A 16,571-nucleotide genomic window follows, 5' to 3' on the forward strand; every position below is an offset into this window, starting at 1 on the left:
ATACTATTGTGACATTTTTTTTTTGTCTGGATAAAAAGATACGTGGGATATACCGAGAGGGAATGCCTGAATTATTCCGAATTTCTCTCGACTGAGACGACAGCGAGCAGGCTATGAATACACGTTATATGCGCTGTTTATTGTTAATCCATCGCGAGTTGTATGCAAACTTTTTGTGCGTGGTGCGTAAAGCATTTGCATTTCAATGATTTAAATCGTCTTTTGTGAATATCTGCAATTAATCCACGGTCTGATGTTGGGATTGATCCAGCAAGGGTTTAATTGAGGGGATTGTTTGACAGACCGTGTAGATCTTGATAAGCAGGTCATCTTGTTTAGGCACAGTTGGGCTATTTGTGCAGGTTTGGCTATTGTTCCCCGGTGATGTCCAGATCTCTCTACGTCGCGCTATTGTCCCTCTGGCTCGCCGCAATACTGGACACAGCAATTTCCAAGTGCATGTGAGCCTCATATATGTTTGACATGAGGTAATTCAGTATTGCATTGCTGAGTGGACATTCAAACTGTTGCTAGGAACTTATTTATCTGCAAGCCAGGTCAATCATTGACAGAAACCCTCACTAGATGCAGCTTTTGTCCTGGTTTACCTGCAGATGAGGGGTACCTGTCTCCAGTAAGTTTTAATCATGACTCTTTGATGTCGATGTGATGTAATTGATATCGTCATCTGGTTTGATGAGAATGGTTTTGGCACTTGGCAGGTACAGTAAAACGAGACCGTTCAATGTGACTGAATCAACCTGAATACCTTAGGTTGCACTAATTAGTGCAATTTTTATATCACTTTGAAATAGCCTACTTTCCACAGCGCAGTGTGTATGGTATGCAGGAATGACCGGGGCTAGTTGTCACAAATGCTACTACATTGAATAGGCTTATTTTTGAAAGTGAATTTCTATATAGACACAAACTGTATAGGGTCGATTACACAAAAGGCTAATGATGTTATTTTTCATTTAACACATGTTGACCTCTTGTGTCTGTATTAAATAGCAAAATTCAAACAGTTCGGAAACACAAAATGCTTGAAACATCCAAATGGAAACACACAATACACTCCAAAAAAAAAGGTTCTATATGGCACCAAAAATGGTTCTTGGCTCGTAATCATAGGGGAACCTTTTTTAGTGCTATATAGCACCAATTTTGGTGCTTCAGTGGTTCTTTAGCGGTTCTTCAGAGGTTCTTCACCGGTTCTTCAGAGGTTCTTCAGCGGTTCTTTGACTAAGGTGCTATATAGCACCTCTGAAGAACCTCTGAAGAACCACTGAAGCACCAAAATTGGTGCTATATAGCACTAAAAAAGGTTCCCCTATGATTACGAGCCTTTTTTTTTAGAGTGTATCTTAACATGTTCTGTATATGGTAGTGGTGCTATATAGCACCTTAGTCAAAGAACCGGTGAAGAACCTCTGAAGAACCGCTGAAGAACCACTGAAGCACCAAAATTGGTGCTATATAGCACTTAAAAAGGTTCCCCTATGATTACGAGCCAAGAACCATTTTTGGTGCCATATAGAACCTTTTTTTTTAGAGTGTAGTGTTAAAGCAACATTACTGTAATTGATGCATTTATACCATTTAAAATATGTGACAACTTGCCCCAACCTGTTAAAAAAAAAAAAATCTTATAGTAAAGACAACTTCCCTGTTTGACAACTAACTAGCCCCAGTCTCTCTTATGTGCATATTTATTTTTTTATTTATTCTTTCATTCATGCATGTTTGTATGTATGAATGAATGGCCAATTACATCACCTTCAAAGTCACTCACAACCTTAAGTCATTTTTTCCCTTCTAATTATTACCTATAGCATGCTTTACCGAGGCTTGGCAGTTAATTGAAATGTTAAGTCCTTGACGAGCGTGCGTGCAGCGTGCGTGCGTCAGTGCGGCTGAGCTTGCACCTAGACATCCTGATTTCACTGTCGGCTCACCCCAGGGGCTTTGCGCTTGAGCTCACGATTCCGGTTTCGTGATAGAACAGACCGCCTGTGGACCCTGATAGACGTCTCTCACTGAAGTGGAATTGCTGTCACAAGGAACGGGCTTTCGCACGTAAAGGTTATGAAATATAACAATTTAACAGACTCAAAACGTCCAATTCAATATCCACACATAATCTCTCTTTTTTTTAACTTCACAGTGAGTTTCAGTTCCTTGGAAGCACAGCGAACGAAGCGTAATTGCCACTAAAACCGATATCTAGGACAGATAATACGTATAAATGTTGGCTGAGGAATCAAAACGGGTCAGATGAGGCCAGAGCGAGCAGTAGATTATTTGTCACAGTGAACTTGTGGCTGTTTCAGCAAGCCAAAACAATAAGCTCATAAAAATGGGATATATTTTATACGCACGATTATTTTGAAAGAATTGGATTCATAAAACGGTGTGAGGAACCATATAGCTCTTTTTTCTTGGGCTTGACAGGAGTGAAACCGACTTGACATGTTCTCAACACTCTTTAGGTTTGGACTTCATCAAAAAGATGTCTCACCAAGGCTGGTAAAAATAGAGTAAAAACTGTAATATCATGAACTAATATTATCTTTTAAAAAAGCTCTTTTAATATATTTTAAATTGAAATGTATTCCTGTGATGTCAAAGCTGAATTTTCAGCATCATTACTGTCACATGATCCTTCAGAAATCATTCCAATTTGATGATTTCCTGCTCAAGAAACATTTCTGATTATCATCAATGTTGAAAACAGTTGTGCTGCTTAGTATTTTTTTGTGGAAATTGTGATATGCACTACCATCCAAAGGTTTGGTGTAAGACGGATTAAAAAAAAGAATACTTTTATTCAGCAAGGACGTTAAATTGATCAAAAGTGACCGTGATGACATTTATAGATTTCTATTTCAAATAAATGCTGTTCTTTTGAACTGATCCTGAAAGAAACGTATGATGGTTTTCACAAAGAAACGAAATCGTTTCCAAAACTATTATTAATAACTGAGCACTAAATCAGAATGATTTCTGACGGATCATGTGACACTGAAGACTGGAGTAATGATGCTGAAAATTCAGCTTTGCATCACAGGAATAAATTGAAATGTACAATTTATTAAAATAGAAAACGGTTATTTTAGATTGAAATAATATTTCACATTATTACTGTATTTTTGATCAAATATTTGCAGAAAAACATTAAAACATAATTACTATTTTGTAACACTCAGCCTCTCTTCAACCACGCTTGCTTTAACCTCTCTGTGTATCTTCTATCTTTCCTTTCTAGGATTCTCAGGCCTTAGCGAAAGGATGTGTGAGATGTTCATGAGGCTCGACTAGTGTGGACTGCTGATTCTCCAGCTGTGTACGCGTCAATCTCGTTTTGGCTTCGGTCTTCAGAGGAACGTTGCAGCTCTATTCCCCCCTTCATCCTAAGCTCCCTCATCCCCCTGTCCCTCCCCCCTCACGCTGTGGCCCATGTCTGCCAGCGGAGGGTCCATGGAGGGAAGTCGAGCCGTAGAGGACGAGGAGGCGCAGGACAGCTGCTGCGGGGATGAAGACACATCCCCGGTGGTGGAACGGAGGAACCGCAGCGGCATCATCAGCGCTCCGCTCAGCAAGAGCCTGAAGCGCTCGCGGGCTCTCTCGCAGTACATCGCGACCTGCTCGGCCGCTGCTGTCGCCAGTGTCGCAAACGCTAACAGACTCGCTCAGAGCTCCATGGTGGCGACGGGTGTCAAAGCTCACCCTACGGCCAGTCAGCACAGGTCACAAGTCGGGTACGCCAAACTGGACCGGAGCGCGTTAATGTCCGGTCTTCTGGACTCTCCAAGCGGCCTGCATCTCGCCCAGGCCGCCGAGCTCCTGCGGCGGGCGGGAATGCTGCTTCCGGTCAGCGACCCTTCCAGTGTCAGTGTGGGAGGGGACATGGAGGCGGTCTCGGCTTCTGATTCGCTGGCCAGCGTGATGGACTTCCCGTTGCTCGGCAGCGGTGGAGTGGGCGGCAGCTTTCCGTATCACCCGGGGCTCTTCATAATGACGCCGGCGGGAGTGTTCCTCGCCGACGGGGCGCTTTCTCACGTGACCGGCGCGTCAGAACACCAGCAGACGCAGAGTGAGATTTCCTCGGCCATCAGCGCCAACGGGAAGAAAAAGCGGAAGCGCTGCGGCCTGTGTCCACCCTGCCGGCGCAGGATTAACTGCGAACAGTGCAGCAGCTGCCGCAACCGGAAAACCGGCCATCAGATCTGCAAGTTCCGCAAGTGCGAAGAGCTCAAAAAGAAACCTGCTGGCGGGCTGGAGGTAAGATGGTGAGCAATGTACAGTAAATTCATACAAATTCTGACAGCAAAACTAACATCACCTGCATGGGCACCACGGCATAATGCACTGGAGCGCATGTGCTAAATCACCAGGCAGCACTTCTGACACATTGAGCTGTGATGCTCATGCAGGTGTTGCAAGTTTGAATGTGGTGTGCTTCATTTCTTGATTCTCTCCCCTCGTCTCCTTAACGCTTCCTGTTTTCTGTACTATCCCAGTGAATAAAAGTAGCACAAAGTCGAAAATACTAGAAGAACATATTTCTGAAACCAGTCTTGCGTAAATTACTACATTTCAGTTCAGAGCAATCATTTACATAAGAATGGATTTTACTAGAATTGGCCAAAATTGCAATTAATAATCACAATAAATAATGACCTCTGACCCATATACGGAAAATCTGTAACAAAGTATTTTTCTACCATCTGAGCTATTTCCACTACCGCTCAAAAATGTGTGGTCAGCAAGACTTAAAAAAAAAAAATGTAATACCTGTATTCAGCAAGGATGCATTAAATTGATCAAAAGTGACAGTAAAAACTTCTATAATTTTCAATCTTAAAAAAATGCTGTTCTTTTAAATTTTCTAGTCATCAGGGAACTCTGAAGAAAGTATATCACTTTCCCCTCTAAAATATTAAGCATCACAACTGTTTTCAACATTGATAATAATAAAAAATGTTTTTTGAGCATCAAATCAGCATTTTATAATGATTTCTGAAGGATCACGTGACACTGAAGACTGGAGTAGTAATGCTGAAAATTCAGCTTTGACATTGAATAAACTACACTTTAAAATATCTTACAATATAGAGAGTTATTTTAAATCGTAAAAATATATCACAATATTACTATTTTTACTGTATCAAATAAATGCAGCCTTGGTGAGACTTAGAGACTTCTTTCAAAAACATCTTTCAAAGCATCTCACTAAATAAACTAAGACCAAAAACGTGCATATAGAACATCATTTTAAAAATATCATGTGTAACGACTCCTGTTTTCCACAATAATATAAGGAAATATTGATATATTGTGATTTACTTCATTTAATTAATCAGCATATCATGTTATTCATTAGATTAAAGTTTTTACAGTCTACCTAGAAACGAATGCTGCTTGAGTTTCATAAGCGTTCGCATATGAACATTACTCATCCTGACAAATGGCAAGCTGAATGTAGTTTCCCATCTCTCAGGCAGCGTAACTTGAGATGATTCTGCCTTGTTTACAGGCAGGTTCAGGTGTGGGAAAATTATCTCTGAGTCTGTGCTGACGTTAGCTAGTTAGGGTCTAACTTTGCGAGATGTCATGGTAAGATTGGTCTAGTTGGTTGCTTTATTTTCCATGCAAGGAAAATGTTAAGGCATCATAATGTTCCACAGGTAAGGTTCCCCTTCACTGCCCACTATGATGAGATGATTCAGAGTTTCAGCTATCACGCAATGAATATAAAATGTTGAAATAACACCATGCTCCGACCAAGCGCAACACACACGTTTATAGTGTTCTGTCCTTATTGAAAGAACTTTATGTGGGAAGAGACTGAATGTGGGACTTTGGACCTATGAGATTTCAGTGTGGGCGGGGCTACTCAGCTCACAAGACAACAGCATATGGTGCATTCAAGTGATGCCGGAAAGATCTGATTTATGAGTTGAGCGCACATGAACAGCACCACAAAGTTGTAATTATGAGTGGGAAAATTGTGGGATTTTTTTTAGTAAGGCCAGAATTTTCAAGTTGGGGGCGTCAGTGAGAAAACATGTTGGACGCAATTTGTTTAAATGAATGAAATTATTATATTTTTCATTTACAGTTAAACAAACTGGCATGTATAAAATATAGTATTTTACAATCATGATAATATAATTATGAAATATAACAATTTAATTTAAAGCACCTTGAAAATACAAACTTCCCTGGAAGATTTGAATGCACCAATACTTGAAATTGTGTTTGAAAATGGAAAACTACGTACTGAATACTGTGTATGTACTTTAAAGTATATTCTTAATGAATAGTAATAGCTTACTTTTTTTTTTTTTTTTTTTTACAATAAACTATAAACTGTTCAAACAGTAGTATGCTAAAGTGTTGTCCCATGACCTTATCACATCACATATGACTGGAAATAAAATGGTAATTTTACCTTTTTTATTAAAATATGCATAAAAATTAAAAAATGATCAATTAAATCCTATAAGCAGGTGCATAAGAATAAATAGAAGCTAAAATATAAGTAAATAGAGGAATCCATACACTGCTAGCTTACATTTCAGTCATGCAGCCTTCATGACGGTCACATGAAGGTCCCATTTGCAAGCAATCGCAAAATGTGGGATTCTTCAATTTTTGTTAGATTATTTGTTAAAAATGTATATAAATATCATGCATCAGAGTCGCAATGGAAGGTCATGTCAAGTGCAATGCATTGTAGGACACAATGTAATAGATCTTGCAAATGTCGTAGGTCACCCAGATATTTTAGAAAGTTTGCATAGTGTCCACATACTATATGTTGTGGCAAGAGTGTGTAGTATCCCAAATGAATGGCTGAATGGATCCACCCACATCTCATTGGCCCAAAATCCTGCTCCATACAGCCTCCATACAGTATGCTAAACAATAAATAGGTTCTGATTTAGTTGCATTAAGGTGTGGTCACTAACAAATTTTGTGACGTATGAAACGCCTCACACAGAAGTCACTTTCAAACCAAGCAGCTTTCTGTTCGGTCCCTTACACAAAATTCCCAATCGCGTTGATTTCCATTGAAATTCCATTGAAAACAATGGTAAATGTGACCACATTTTACTTGATGCTACAAACTTTATCTAAATGATTGATTTAGCGAGGGTAATACAACTATTTGTAAGGGTACACATGAGGATTTTAGTGCATGTTGTGTGGCAGTTTTTATTTGTGCAAGTTTGTTTTCAAGCATGTTCGCGTACACGCATGTGCATGTGTGTGTCTCTGTATGTGTGTGGTTGCCTCATACAGTCCATCTGGCCTTTGCGTCTGTCATCTGGAGCGCCAGGTGTCAATGTGTCCCAGAACCCCTCTCTTTCTCGTTCTCCAGAGGCCCTGAACCGCATGTGTGTGTGTGTGTGTGTCTGTTTGTGTGTACAACCTTGCAGGAAGAGGCAAACACAGCCCCTGCGAAAGTCATTATGGACTTGTGTGTGTGTGTGCGTAAGAAAGGTTGTGTATATATGTGTGTGTATTGACCACTGACCAGCCTGGTTTCTTTGAGAATTACAGCAGTGAGGAGGTAGAGATTGAGATGTTGGTATGTGCAAGAGTTTAGAGGGCTTAGTTTGTGTGTGTGTTTGTGTTTATGTGTCTCTATGAAGTCTAAGGCCCAAAATACACAGATGCATGTGAATGCAAACGCTTCTAGCTACGTTTTCACACTTTGTAATATTTTTAATCTATAATGCAACACAGATATGTTGCCACAAGGAGTGCTATAGTGAGAATTAACATAAACTGTCTTTTGTAGTGAGTTTTGTCTTTAAGGTCAAATACTGTTATGGCCGGCAACAGTTTCAGTATAATCTTGCTAAGCAATTTAAAATCAGTTAAACTGTCAAAAGTTCAACTTGAGTAGCTTTTATAGATTAATATCTCTTAAGATGTGATTCACACAGAATGTGTTTTTGAGTTTAAAAACACGAGAAGCAAGGCAGTGGATTAAATTTTTTATTTTTTTTAGGTTTAACTTGAGCACCACATTTTTAGGACACTGTGTCATGTGCAAGATGCTGCAAAAGATGCGAGCGCAATGGTCAAACACGTCTATCGAGTGCATGTTTACATAGAAAAACAAATGGAAAACCAGGGCAGTGGAATGCAAAAATGCGGTCAACTACTATCATGGTGGCCAACCGTTTCAAAATAATCTTGCTAAGCAATTTTACATTTTAAGTTTAACATGTTTATAGATAAGTAACACTTAAAGGTAGGGTAGACAACTTCGAACATGTTAGCCATAGCAAGCTAGCTTTGAAAGCATAAGATCCCACCCACCCTTCTCCTAAGCCGTGCCACGCCACCTTCAAAACACATGAATGAACGCAGACGCACACAGCAGCGTCCACAAAGCATCACGAGACGGCGTTAAATTACCTCATGTCTCACTCTCAAAGTATATAACTTTACAATAATAATGAACGTAAATAACTTACAGTGCTCTAGTTGTACCACTTGACTGCTGCAGATTAATTTTGCCGTTGATAGTGTTGACATAGAAACGCATTAATCCGAGTCTGAGGACGTGAACAGCTCCGGGTAGAACGTCACGGGATGCCATCTCGTTATTACGGTTATTACACGGCTCTGTGGAATACTTGATTCTGATTGGTCAATCGCGCATTCCAGCGGTATGTTATTCCCAGATAACAACGTTATCAAAGTGAATAATACACCACTCATCCGGGTACTACGAGTTATCTTGACCGGTACTACTTATAGGCTTAACGTGTCACTCCGCTGTCGTTGACTGTCTGGCGCCATCTTGTGACTGAAAAACACTTAACCACCATGGGTTACAATGGAAGACTTCAAGGGTTTCACGGCCGGAACTTTACTTTATAAAGTTTAAAATATGGATCTTTTTCTTACACAAATGTATCGATTCGCTTCAGAAGGCCTTTATTAACCCTCCAGAGCCACGTGCAGCACGTTATTTGACGGACAGATGCATTTTTTATGGACTTCAAAAACAGAGCAACTATTACTGCTATTATAAAGCTTGGATTAGCCTGGACTTTTGTAATATAACTCCGATTGTATTCGTCTGAAAGAAGAATGTCGTATACACCTAGGATTAATGGGCTAATTTTCATTTTTGGGTGAACTAACCCTTTCAGCATTAATTTCAACATGTATGGAAAAAACAAATCTTTTCAGCAATAGATAAAGGCTTGAAGCAGTTTGGATCTGTTTTTCTTCGTGGGCGCTTTGTGTAAGGCTAATAAAATATTTAAACTCAAGACAATATTTCTGTCTAATTTACTTGAGACAAGTAGCCGTGTAATAAGCGGGATAATGTACATCCAGCCGGTTGTTATGACAGAATAAACCCCTTCAGAGTGACGCAAGACCCCTTCGCGTCGGGGTCCTGATCACTCTGTCGGGTTTATTCCGCGATAACAACCGGCTGGATGTACATTATCCTTTACTTATGACGTGAACACAGCATAAGCTTGTTGTTTTGGTTCAGGAGGAACTGTAAAAGGCAGCTGCTGTTTCTTTGTGCCGTTCGGTGACTGTCTACAACTTACAGATCGCGCTAATGTTGAATCATGTCTGCGTGAGCGGGGTGCGCAGAGGTATGGTAATGCATCCTATCGTTGCATTCGGACCATTTTAACCAGTATACAAAAAAGTGTTTTTAAAACAAATTGCCTACCTTTAAGAGGTGATTCACACAGATTGTGTTTTTTGCATTTTAAAACATGAGAAGCAGGGCAGTGAAATACCGTGTCATGCTCAAACATGTCGGTCTAGTGCATGTTTACATACAAAAACCATGGAAAAGCAAGAATTTGCATGCTTGCATAGAGTATATTTCTTGCCTAAAGCCCCGTTCAGTGTTGCTAGTCGCTAGTTGATCACTATTGCTGTTCTAGTTGCCCTAATAACATATATGAACATTACTACTGCTGAAATTACATAACATGATGATACTGAATCAGTTTTTTATTTCTAAAAATTTTTATTTTATTTTGGGCTGTCCCAGACGAAAGATGACCAATCGTGACGATTTTTGTGGTTGTGGCAACCACCAATAGCCTGCAATACTTTTCTGACAGTAGCCACGTTTCCATTACAGATTTGCGCAAAACGTTTGCGATATTTTCTAAATGTCGATAAAAAACTATTGCGAAATGACGCCGTTTCCATTAACCAATGTTATGTGACTAAAACTAAATTTTTTCCTCTCACGATAAGTCATTCAAAAAATTATGCCGGCGTATATGTTGGTAAGTTTACAAATGTCCCAGCCACCACACTAGCCATTATTTTGAATCGAAGGAGACATAGGCGTGTATCCAAGCATTAATGGCAAGGAAAGCCCCATATACTTGGGAGTGGCCACACATGTGGTGTTTGTGGGTGTCTTGATCAATTGTGGCATTTCTTTGTTGTTTAGAATCCAGTATTCCCGTAATTCTATTGTCTTTTATGAGTTTAATAAAGAACTCTGTCTCGTCTTCTGTCCAAACATACAGCGTCATCTTTAAAGCTACACTGTGTGATATTTCCCCCCATCTAGCGGTTAAAAGGTATATGACCATCCAGTGAATATTCGTTTCTCTTCCTCTCAATTCCGATTTCGTTTTAACTCCTACGGTGGCCAATTTAGTCCAAGATTAATATGGCTTCCAGTTCGACCTCGTCCACATTCGACACGGTGCCATTGAGTGTTAAACCGCAAAAGGCGAAGCTTGAATTCACGGGTATGTCCCTCTTTGGCTGATGTACTTTCAAGATGGAGGGGCAACATGGCGACCGGCATTCGAACCCATTACCGTATGTATTTTCAATGGCATAATATCAACTTAATAATTTAATAATACTTTATTACTTGAAAGAAGTAAATATACATTAATAAGCACATATATTTTTGAAAGAACTAAGTGTTTTTAGCTAAGAATAAACAAAAAAAGTTACACAGTGTAGCTTTAAAGAATGATCGACTTTTATGTATGCCAGGTGACCTGTATGTAAATGGCAAAAAAGTTTCCATTGCTGTTTTGCGAAAATGTCCCTTTTTCGAATTGCCTGAAAAACCACCTCAAGCAAGCGGAAAAACTTGTTTGTGATATATGGGAGTTGACGTGAAAATGTATGCTTATCCATTGGACGTGTTTTAAATTTTAAATTTCAATTTGCGCAATTTGAAGGGTAATGGAAACACGGCTAGTAGGGGTGTGACGAGACACAGAAATCTCGTCACCGTTTAGTCTCGCGCAATCTCGTGCCACACCCCTAGCTAGTGTCAGAATTTTTGCATGATCATCGTACGGTGTGTTTGCTGCTACGACCTACTTTACTGACTAGCCAACCGCAAAAAAGCAACATGAAAAGGCGTATTGATGAACACGAGTCTACGCAACATGGTGCTAAAACTTTTAATGGTGCAACTATCATCTCAAGCTCCATTTGCAAAATTGGCCTGTTTTCCCTAGTCACAACCGTGTCTATATTCACCTCTTTCGTTTCCACCTTTTTTTTCCAGGCACATAAAAACCACAATTGCCAAAGTGCGGTTCATCTTGCTCTATTTGTTTACCATTAGCGCATGCTGATGATTTATTCTTCTTTACTAACTTGCGTCGTAGCCTAAGATTCAATAGGTGTCATCATTGTGTCTACATGCATGTCGTACCCAAATTTATTCGATCCATGTCGTAGAGGGTGATTTGTAATGATCTTATAGGATTGCCGAAATCGTCTGTAGCAGGCATTATATTCAGCACATGATGTTCGGTTGTTCTGTTGCTGGAAGCATAACTGGGGTTTGTATTGTCTTGATAGTGGTTTGTGCTTGTTATGCGTGTGTGTTTTTGAATAAATGTTTCTCGGTGTGTTTTTAAAATGTTTTAGGCATATATTGATGGTGGGTTTGCGTATAGTACTGTGTGTGTTTGTGTGCTTTTATTGACAGTGGGGTTGGTCTGCTTGAATACGGCGTAGAGGACTTATGGAGTTTAAAGAGCCTTTATTGACAGGTCACAGTCAGTGGTGTGGGGGTCTATTGACTTCTTGATGTGCGTGTGTGTGTGTGTGTTTGGGATGGATAGATGTGTTTTTATATGTAGGGCCTTTTATGTGTTCTGAGGCAGCTTAGGCGTGTGTGTTTTGTGCAAATCTCATTCGATTTTTGGTCATTGATCTTACCTTGCATGTCATTGCTTGCATCTTTTGTTGATGTGTATTTATTTACTGCATGATGACACATCTCACTCCATCTGTGTGGTGACCGGTATCTCGGAAAGTCCCTGATAGTTGGAAGGAGGAGATTGAGTGGGCGGGGCCTCAGACATTGCCCGACAGGCCACACCCCCTTCCTCTAGACCAGAGGAATCTCATCCTCACAGCCAGGCGACTAAAGTATTTTAGGAACAACGTGTGTGTCGGTGTCTGTGTATGTGTGTGAGAGGCAAAGACAGGCTGACACACATTATATCAACATATATCAGAGCCTGCTTACATCTACATACATTTTCTCATTGGACATTTCTTTATTTCTTTATTTACTTAGCGCTTTATACAATACAGATTGTTTCGAAGCAGCTTTACAGTGATAACAGGAAAAATGCATTTTGTCCGTTGTTCATCTGAAGTCAGTTCAGTGTTGATTCAGTTCCGTTGGAAGATCATCAATTATTGAATTAGTTCATTTCATCTATAAAGCAGTTGTGCAAAAATTGATGTCATCATCCTAATAGTACTATTACTATTGCCCATAATGTTTGTGCTACACTCTAAAAAATGCTGGGTTAAAAACTACCCAAGTTGGGTTGAAAATGGACTAACCCAGCAATTGGGTTGTTTTAACCTAGCGATTGGGTTGTTTTGAGCAAACGTTTAACCCAACCGCTGGGTTAAAACGACCCAATTGCTGGGTTAAAACAACCCATTCACTGGGTTAAAACAACCCAATTGCTGTGTACAGACATTACTGATACCTCAAATCAAGAGACTTGTTGAGAAGAGCTTGCAACCAGCCAGAACACCCTAGCAACCACATAACTACAGACACTTAAAAAGATGCTAGGAACTCCATAGCAACTGCATAGCAACACCTTGGCAACCAGCCACAACACCTTATAGCATTGTGGCAATGACTTCTACACAAACACTCACATTTTCATCAAAAAATAAATAAATAAATACAAATAATAATAAAAAAGTCTACAGTATGTTTATCAGAGATAGACCGATACATGTTTTGAAATAATTGTTTTAATTGGTTATTTATTCTTTAGAATTGGGTCTACTGATAAATTCGCAAGAAAATGACCGATATCGATAAAAGAGAACCAAACTATTATATTCACAATAATAATATAAAGCATATTGTTTTTTGTAGTATAATGTTTAGTTATTATTGTCAAAAATTTGAAATAAACAAAAATAATTACAAAATGTATGCATGTATTTTTGTTGCTCAATGAGCATTTAGTTATGTCAAAAAATAAACAATAAAAAATATTCTATTGCTTTAATAATAATAATTATTATCATTCAAATTCATATTATATTTTTGTAGTGTTATAATCATTTAATTATTTAGTTAAAAATCTGAAATAAACAATAAATGTAATTGAGAAACTGCAACAAAAATAATAATTAAATATTAATAATGCCAATTTTAATTAGAAGTTAAAAATCGAAGTCCAGTTCTGCTATATAGGTTACGCTCTAAAAAATGCTGGGTTAAAAACAACCCAAGTAAGCGATTGGGTTGTTTTAACCCAGTGAATGGGTCGTTTTAACCCAGCGGTTGGGTTAAATGTTTGCTTAAAACAACCCAATAGCATTTTTTAGAGTGTAAAATCAAATGTGTCGTTATCTGCCATTAAAAAAAACATTGTCTATCTCTAGTGTTTATTGTGCCCTTGATCCTCTTTTCTTACTTTCATTCCTGTGTATTTGTGTATGTTTATGTGTTTGATGTAGAGATGATGGGTTAAAAAATAACCTTCGGAATTAATCTGGTGAGTGTTTGTGTGTGTGTAAGAGAGAGAGAGCGTGTGTCTGTCCAAGCACTCATGCTCTGTCTGATTGGCCATATGCATGGGCCGACATCCCATCTGTGTTGGCTTGTCTGTGGGGTTGATGAGGGAAAAGGGGGTCTGGATGCGTGTGTGTGTGCGCATACAAACGCCAAAGCCCTGTCAGAGAGTAATGAGAGAGTGGGAGAATGTGTTTGGGAAACAGAGAGAGGGACTAGGTCATGTAAGGTGAAGTCATTGCCTGTGCATGTTACTTCATGATGAAGGGAACGTTCCCCTCCCTCTTTTTCTCCCTCGGTCCATCGTTCTTTCGTTCTGGACGTCTTCCCGGGAAACGCTGCCGTTGTCTCCACTCTCCCAAAGTCCCAAAGCCATAGACTACCCCTGCCCAGTCCCAAAGCAGGCTGGGAAAAAATCTGCCATTTGCACCACTGCGGTATTTCAGCCCTTTACGGTCTTAGCAAGTCTGGCTCCGCAGAAAGAGAGGGATTTGCAACAGAAAAGGGAAAAGGTCTAGAGATGAGGGCCGAGTCCAGTTTAATGAGACGCATCCTATTTTCTTACTGTTCCATTGTCGAATTATCAGTGACTCATGCTGTTTTCTTTCTTTGTTTCCTTCCTCTGTCTTTCCTGTCTTTCCAAGAAGGTGATGCTGCCAACCGGAGCTCCTTTCCGATGGTTTCCGTAGGGCAGCTGGACCCTTCCCTCCCCCCCCCCATGACTTCCATCCCATAATGAAGGACTCCCGATGGACAGTGACGCCACTCCCACTCGGAACGCCGTGGCGCTTGTAAACACTGGGTGCACACAAACAAATAAAGCAAATGAAGAGCGGAATGAAAGCACTATTTGAAAGCGAACATGTCCTGAACCAAAAATAAACAGTGAATGGCGGAATGTCATTCCGTTTTTCTTTTTTCCTCTGTTCCATTTCGGAACCATTTGAGTTCTACTTCGGAAACTTGCCCTTTATTGGATGCTCTGGAACTATTTGCCGCCAAATGGAAAACGGACAATCATTTTTATTTGTGTGTTTAGTGGTTTTGTTTGTCCATGTGTGGAGAAATGCCGTAATTTCGTTTAGAGAATGTAATCCCAAGGCTCTGTTTTAAAGCTTGTGATAATTAAGGAGCACTATTGTAATTTAGCACAGTGGTTCTTACTGACTGCCTCAATGTTACGATTGCCTTTTTTGTTTTTCAAGTTGCTCAATATTTGATACGATGATGACCGTGAAAAACACTCTGATGTAGCATCCCTTACTTCAAACATGCTTGAAAGGTCCTTTTGGGTTTGTCGTTCTGGTTGTTTGTTTTTAAATGCTGGGATTGGAGGGAAGGGGAAGCTGGCCGAACTACAACATTTACACCAGCTATGCATAGGACCCTCCCCCTTTTCGTGCAGCCTTATGGGATTGGTCAGATGGAAACCACGGTCCTCAGCAGATCAGGACCGCCAAAATTCAGGAAATGTTTTATGATAATATCTCCAATTAGGATGTTTTATTGCTGAGTTCCAGAGCTCCTTTAAGTCCCTTTCACATGATTCATGCCATTGAACTCGTTGCAATCGTTGTTCCGCGACACTCAAAGTTCAAAATATTTCAACTTTGACCCCATTTGTCATTGAGTTTGCAGACAATTGGCCTTTTGTATCATTGCGACACATTGAGCTGTATGACAACGAGAAAAGTTTCGAGAAGTCTTGTTCGACGCTTTTTCTTTTTTTTTCCTGGATTTTTTAAGCTCAAATAAATGTTATCTCTTTCATTTTCATTGTGTACCGTTCTCCGATTTCTTTCAACCCAGCAACCTCGTGAAACGGCCTTCTGTAATGTTATCTGTAACGCTTGTGAGCGTCAAAGTGCACTGGAGCCCTGACACGAGTCATGTGAAAGGGGCTTTAGGCCATCCACATAACATGGACACCATGTTGGATAAGTGACTTAATTGTAGGTGTAATTGTCATTTTGGTGTTTTTTTTTTTCTTCTTCATTCTGAAATCCTACTGAAAAGGTCCACTCCAGCTCAAATACTGATTTAAATGCACAGTACCAAAACAAATTCAAGACAAAATCCAACAGCACGCCATTCCCGTGCCGTATGGGGCCAAATTTATCGGTCTGCGTAAATGAATGCATGTATTTGTGTCCAAAGCCAAACATTCTGAGGTCTTGGCAGTCCTCAATTTAATAAACCGAGGTGCAAACCAAACATTTCTATAGTCCATGTCGAAATATGTCATATTCTATAGCATTTGCACGATGACGACCACTTTAAATGAATGAGTATTACTTGTCTTGAGCTTGGGATGTTATTTAAGGGTAAGTTCACCCAAAAATTATCCCATAATTTACCCACCCTCAAACCGTCTTTGGTGTGTATGGCTTTCTTCTTTCAGCCAAACACAATCAGAGTTATATTTAAAAATATCATGGCTCTTCCAAGCTTTATAATGGGAGTGAATGGTACCATCCATCCTAAAAGTAATCCACATGGCTCCAGGGGGTCG

At 39.8% G+C, this 16,571-nt stretch overlaps 1 protein-coding gene across 6 annotated transcripts in view; it reads left to right on the forward strand.

The window, feature by feature from the left end:
* The window catches only part of cxxc5b (CXXC finger protein 5b), a 17,178-nt gene extending 897 nt beyond the window's left edge, over positions 1–16,281 (forward strand). The window contains exons 1-3 of one of the 6 annotated variants that reach the window (XM_079838340.1): positions 2,493–2,529; positions 3,269–4,284; positions 14,707–16,271. In XM_079838340.1, the coding sequence (XP_079694466.1) occupies positions 3,460–4,284; positions 14,707–14,748 (867 nt within the window). In that variant the 5' untranslated portion in view covers positions 2,493–2,529; positions 3,269–3,459 and the 3' untranslated portion in view covers positions 14,749–16,271. Of the gene's footprint in view, positions 1–2,492; positions 2,530–3,268; positions 4,293–14,703 lie in introns of those variants that run through there. The other 5 variants (XM_079838343.1, XM_079838338.1, XM_079838341.1 and 2 more) reach the window with 5 other exon arrangements.
* Positions 16,282–16,571: the final 290 nt, after the last annotated feature.

The sequence above is a fragment of the Gobio gobio genome (genome assembly GCF_949357685.1).
Source record: "Gobio gobio genome assembly, chromosome: 16".
NCBI lineage: Eukaryota > Metazoa > Chordata > Actinopteri > Cypriniformes > Gobionidae > Gobio > Gobio gobio.